Genomic DNA, 6,431 nt, shown 5'->3' with positions numbered 1-6,431 from the left:
AATTAAGTTGTACTGTTTTACTAAAAATTAAAAAGGAGGTTCTTAAAAATCTCGACGTAGAGCCAGATTTGAAACCATTTCAAAACCTTTAAGGCTGAATTGAGAAAACCCAGGCTCGTTTGGTATTACCAAAAAGAGAGTCTTTAGGTAAAAAAACAACAACAACAACAAAAACCAAGCCCTTAAGGTCTTCTCCCCAGTCTTTCATTCACTTCTTATGGCTGGAACATCACAGTCATCTCCTCTTGGATGACAGAACTGGGTGATGGTTCAGGTGGTCAGCTGACCGTACTCAGCCCCAGGAGCTGATGACTCCGTGGCTTGATTCTCGCTGCTTTTGCTCCTACGGCTTAGGTTTTCTGTGCGTTTGCGGTGGTAGCTCAGTCGGGATCCCGCATTGAGGCGGCTGCTGACCTGCGGCCTCATCTCCGTAATTGTCCTTCTGCTCTCCCCAGCCGTCCCCCTATACAGCTTCTGCCTCACTGATCCGCCCTGTTTCGTGCTGTCAGCCATGCCATCTCCTGTCCCCGCTCCGGAGGGTTGGAATTCCAGGGTGGGTGCCCGCAGGTCCCCGGACACAGGCGACGTTTCCTGGAGTTATTCTCGGTGGCAGCGTCTTGCTTGGTGTCCTTCCTGTGGATGTCAGCATAATCGTCGTTCACGTGGGGCCATCTGACTGTTCCCTAAACCTTCGTTGCCGGGACCTCCTTGCCCCACCAGCGGGTGCCACTCCTCCTGCGGGTGGCGCAGCTGTGGGCAGAGCCTCCTTGCTCAGGGTTGTGGGTCTGGGGTGTGGGGGTCACTGGGGTGGGAGCGGCGGTGGGGTTTCTCAGGGATCCCTGGGAGGGGTCCAATCTTCACCTCTGATACTGATTGAACTCTAATCGCATCTTTCGATGAGCAGAAATTTTAAAAAAAATTAGCAGCATTCTTAGTGGAGTCGTAACATGTACGAAGTGTACAGTTGGACAAGTTTCGACATATGTCTATCCCTTGAAACCATCCCGGCAGGCAAGGTAGTGAACATAACCATCACCCCCGAATTTCCTCTGCCCCTTTGTAATCCTTCCTCCGTCCCACCCCAGGCAAAATACCGAAGTGTCCTGTCACTAGATTAGTTTGTATTTGCTAGAATTCTACTGAAATGGACTCACACGTGCATTCTTTTTTGTCTGACTTCCTTCACTCGGCATAATTAGTCTGAGATTGATCCACGTAGTTACGAACGTCCGTTTTTATTGCCCGCCAGCAGTCCTTGCGTGGCTGTGCCACGGTCTGCTCACCATTCACCTGTCGGTGGACATTCAGTGGTTTCTGGGTTTTGGCTGTTCCCGACAGAGCCGCCATGAACATTCATGTGCAAGTCTTTGTAAGGAGGCTGGCTTTCACTTCTCCTGGGCAGCCACCTAGGAGCGGAGTGGCTGGATCACGTGGTAGGTGTGTGCTTAACTTTTGAAAAAACTGCCAAAGCGTCTGCACCGCTATACTCTACCGCAGTAGTGTGCGCAAGTCCCAGCGGTTCCAGATCTCTGCCAACACTTGGGGTGGTCAGACTTTTTAATTGTAGGCCTTTCGATACATGTGCAGTGATAGCTCGTGATTTTGATTTGCATTTCCCCAAGGACCGGTGATGTCGAACATCTCATTTGCCTTCCATATATAGTACTTGGTGAACTGTCCTTTCTTTTCAAGTCCTCTGCTCGTTTTAAAAATTGGACTGTTTGTTTTCTTATTGTTGAGTTGAATTTTGAGAGTTCTTTATATATTCTAGACACAGGCCCGTTATCAGATACATAATTTGCAATTATTTTCTCCCAGTCTATGGCTTGTGTTTTTATTCTTTTAACAGTGTTTTTGTAGAACAGAAATTTTTAATTTTGATGAAATCCAGTGTACAATTTTTTTTCTTGTGTGGCTTGTGCTTTTGATGTTGTAGCTTAAAAAAAAATCTGCCTAACCCAACGTCATAAAGATTTCCTCTGTTTACTTCTAGAAGTTTCATAGTTTTAGAATTCACATACAAGTATCAGATCCATTTAGAGTGTTTTTTGTGGGGGGGCAGGGCGGGCAAGGAATGAGAAGTTTTTAATTTCAATAATGTCCAATGTCAGTTTTTTCTTTTACAGCTTAGTGCTTTTCATATCCTAAGAGATCGTTGCCTGCCCAAGATTGGAAAAATATTTCCCCATGTTTTCTTCAGGAAGAATAATGTCTTTAGCCTTTACATTTAGGCCTATAATCCTCTCAAGTTCGTTTTTACATGTAGCGTGAAGTAGGGTCGAGGCCTGTTCCTCCCATTTCCTTCATCCACGTCGCTTGCTGACAACTCTTTTCTCCAGGGAAAGGTTTTGGGGCCCATCGGTAATATTTTTTACAAGACAAACTGCAATTAAAAATTACTCTGAGCAATACCCTCTCTTTTTTTGGTTAATTAATTAAAAAAAAAAAAGTTCTGAGAACCTACGGTATATGCAGGCAATATGCTAGGAATGAAGAGTACATAGGTGAATAAGGCACGTCCCCTGCCCTCAGGAAACATGTCCAGGAGAAGCGGCATAAGCCAGTAAGCGTGGAGGGTGGAGGAGACATGGTGATGGAAAGTCTGTCGCGGATGGTGGTGGCAGCGTGGAGGGAGAGACCAGCTCCTCTTAGGTACGCCAGGGAACTCAGAGAAGGAGACTCGTGAGCCGGTCTTGAGGAATGAGGGGAATGTAAGAAGCACTCACGGGTAGGGAGGTAAGAATAGCACTCCAAGCAGACGGAACAGCGTGACTTAGGGGACAGCACATGAAGCAGCCTGGAGGAATAGGGACTTATAAGTAGTTATTAGATGGGTTGGTCTGGTGCTCAATCTGGACTGGAGAGCCTTAGTAATTTTCTTCTCTTGACAACAGGGTGAGTGAATGCAAGGCATCAGCAGGCACCTCCAGTGGTGGGGGCGCTTTTAACTGAATGTTTCAGAGGAGGCTCTCTGGCCAGGGAGGTCTCTATCTCTTGTTGTTTGAGGACAGCTGTCCTCGCCTTCATATTGAAAGTAAACTTGATTTGCTCTAGCTGTTGGCCCAGCTATAGGAACTTACCACTTCATTGATGGCTTTGATGAAGAAAAGACTGTCCTTATAAAAATAAAACAGTCTAATGACACCTGAAACAAAAGAATAAATAAGACTGTAAGACAGACAGTGAGCCAAGAAGCACAGAAATTTTGCATGAGGTCTTTCTGGAGTTATCGTCATAAGGTCATGCGTCCTTAGGCCTCCTCCCTGGCCCCTCCACTGCCCATGGTCACCTTGGTCTCCGTCCTGGGTCTTCTCTGCCTACCCCGGCCCTACCTTCTTCTCCTAGAAGCCTCCTGTGAGCCACACCAGTCCCCTCCTCAACTTCTCTCCCTGTTTTAGCACATCATCCCACACCGCCTCATACCGTTATCCGTTTCCTGTGGGTTGCTTTTTATTTTTCTAGTGAGTTCATAGATTCTTTGAGGGAAAGGATCATGTCTCATTCTTCCAGTATAGGATCAGCATCTGCCATGGCTTGTCACCTATCTCTCAACCTCCAGCAAGCTCCTCACGCAGTTAATCCTGCAGTTAATCTTGTTGACTTAATGTCATTCTAATTCCCATTTAACCTAAGGGCTCCAGTATAGGATCCCCATCCACCATGACTTCTTACCTTTCTCTGGGTGCCTCCCAGACACTCGTAACCTGCTCCTTCACCCATAATACAGACCTTGCAAAGGCATCCTGCCCACTGTGGATGAAAGTCTAACTCAACCCGGTAAAAATTCACGGGCTGTCTGCTCCATGACCATGAATGAGCTAGGGACAACCAAGGCAGTCTCTGCCCTCAGATTCATCACATCGAGTGTCACAGACGGGACACCAAACAGGTGCAGTGCAGTGCGAGAAACGCTATCCTCCCTCGAGACCCGCCTCCTGAGCCAACATCCCCAGCCCAGGTGCCTCAGAGTTGTGACCTCAAATGGAATTCTTTAGCTCACAGACCCCTGAAGGCTTATTCTCCTATCACGGCTACCAAGGAACGGCTTTGTCATCTAAGGCAGAAAGGACTCATGGTCTTTACTTCCTGCTTACTTCCTTCCCTACCCTATACACATTTTCCATCATTCACCAGGTTTTTCTATTACATTTTCATTTCTAAATATTTGTGTCTTAAACGAATTTTAGACTTATAGAAAACTTGCAAAAATAGTACAAAGAATTCCCTTATATCCCCTACCTCGCTCCCCCTAATGTTACCATGTTCTATAACCATAGTACACTTTTTCCTTTCTTCCGAACAGCTCCCTCCTTGGTTCAGACCTTCGTAATCTCTCTCAGTGAATGCAAGAGTTCTTCCTGGTGTCTCTGCCTCTCAGCTTGACTTTTTCAGACACCTACCAGTGTGCCCTTTCTGACATGCCAATCAGGTCAGGTCACTCTCCTGCAGAAACAGTGTCCTCGAGGACACTGTCTATAATTCTCCATACTCTAGTCCCCGGGAGGGCCTGGTTCATCCTCAGGCTAAGGGGAAAAAGCAAACTCTGGTTTATGTGAGTGGCAGGATTGCTCAGTGCTCAGAGGGCGTGGACTCTGGGGCCACTCTGCCGGGTTCGAATCCTGCCTGTGCCACTTATTTTCCACGTTACTTCAAGTAACTTATTTAACCTCCATGCCTCAGTTGCCTCTTCCGAAAAACAGGGATAATAAATTATACTTACCTCCTAGGACTGTCGTGAAGGCTGTTAAATGGGCCAAATATGTGACATGTTGGAGTAGTGCCTGGTACACCATACTGTTCTGTCGGTGTTGGTCACTACTACACAACCAGGGAGAATGCTTCATGTCTGACCCCGCCCACAAGTGGCAAGGTGATTAAACTGAACAACAGTGTACAGGTACAGGTAAACTAGGCTAAAAGGAAGATGAAGAACAAGTACCCATTTCATCCACAGGAGCAATAAGTGTATCACTCCCCAAATCTGTGGCCCAGATGGAAGTGACATCAACCTTCAGTTTATCCCAGACATACATTCGTTTAGCATCATACAGATTGTACACAGAGAATCCTTTGGCTCCTCCAATAAACACGTAGTCTTGGGAAATAGCCATACAATTTGGCATTTTGTTGAACTGGGAAGACAGAAAACAAAAACAAAAAAAAAGGAATGATTGTCAGCTATCATCATCTGCAAGTAATACAAGCTAATGTTTCAAAGAGAGATATGTGCCCTTCCTAGATATAATACCATAATGCCTAGATATAATACCTAGATATAATACCATTCCCAAACAGAGCGCTCACCTAAATATCTTGCCCATGTGTCAAGAAAGTCATGGCATTCCACTTTTACGGGAAAGGGGCCAGAAAAAACAAGGAAGTAGAGAATTAATGGCTATTCACAATCATGGGCCTCGTGATGATTGGACAAGTGGCCCTATACTTAATTCATCTAGAACGCTGTAGAAAGAGATATAGCTGAGGCACTGGCAGATTGTCAACCATCAAGCAAGACAGTGATTATTACAAGCAGAAATATTTTAAAATAACAGCTGAATATAAAAGACCTTCTGTATAATCTTCAATTAACCAGAACACCCATTTCCCCAGACAGTGAATGACTAGGTCCATTTTAATCAACATCAGCGTGGCTATAATCTTTCAAAAATGCAGCTGTCTTACTGAATGAAGGTTCTTGGAAGGAATTCCTTTCCTGGGTTATGTTTTTATTTATTAACACTCAGCTAAGAAACAGGGGCTCCTGGTCAGCTGCTCCATACCTTGATTTCAAAGACTGGAGGGTAGACAGTGGGCTGGATCCGGTTGAGCTCAGCTTCCCTTAGCGTGTCCCTCTCCTCAATTACTTCCCACGACCTGTCAAACAGGAGGTTTACCAGCTTGTTGATCATTCGGTAGGGCTGAGGCAAGGAATCCAGCTCCTGATCTGGATCCTTGAAGACATAATCCTCTTCGTCATCCTTAGGCCAGTCTTTCTCTGTGGGAGATGGCACCTCCAGCAGCCCCTTTCGTGTAAAAATAGGTAGTCTCATCTTGTGGGCTCGACTTCCTATGGGGGATGACATCGCAGAAGGCGGCACGGGTAACATCTGTGAAACTCTGAAAAGCTGATAAAGGAAGCAAGCAAAGGTACTTTGAGAAAAAGAGAAAGTTACTAGAAAACAGTATATCATCTCTAGCACAGTGGCCTATGGGGACTGTTTATTTTAGAACTGACACTTCCCTTATTTATCACAGGATTGTTATCACATTACTAAGACACACCGTTCATATTAGTAAGGACATCAGCAGAGACAAGTATTGACTATTCACATCTTCCAGGCCAGCCCAAGATGATGTGTATTATGATGGAAAGAAAGGAATCTGGCATCCTTGCTGCCTTCCTTCACCTCTCGATAAGAGAGTGGCTGTTT

The 6,431-nt window shown here is 45.6% G+C and overlaps 2 protein-coding genes across 2 annotated transcripts in view; one reads left to right on the top strand and one right to left on the bottom strand.

Annotated features, from left to right (window-relative positions):
* Positions 1 to 6,431, top strand: part of PEX11A (peroxisomal biogenesis factor 11 alpha) — a 38,767-nt gene that overhangs the window by 24,337 nt on the left and 7,999 nt on the right. The window lies entirely within an intron of this gene.
* WDR93 (WD repeat domain 93) overlaps positions 1 to 6,431 on the bottom strand; it is a 28,280-nt gene that overhangs the window by 20,750 nt on the left and 1,099 nt on the right. The window contains exons 2-4 of the mRNA XM_006905268.3: positions 5,781 to 6,125; positions 4,940 to 5,132; positions 3,081 to 3,145 (exon numbers count right to left, since the gene is read on the bottom strand). Of these exons, the coding sequence (XP_006905330.2) occupies positions 3,081 to 3,145; positions 4,940 to 5,132; positions 5,781 to 6,107 (585 nt within the window). The 5' untranslated portion in view covers positions 6,108 to 6,125. The remainder of the gene's footprint in view (positions 1 to 3,080; positions 3,146 to 4,939; positions 5,133 to 5,780; positions 6,126 to 6,431) is intronic.

This window comes from Pteropus alecto, unplaced genomic scaffold (genome assembly GCF_000325575.1).
Source record: "Pteropus alecto unplaced genomic scaffold, ASM32557v1 scaffold60, whole genome shotgun sequence".
Lineage (NCBI taxonomy): Eukaryota > Metazoa > Chordata > Mammalia > Chiroptera > Pteropodidae > Pteropus > Pteropus alecto.
The sequence above is the reverse complement of the archived record's forward strand: the minus strand, read 5'-3'. Positions and strand labels throughout refer to the sequence as shown.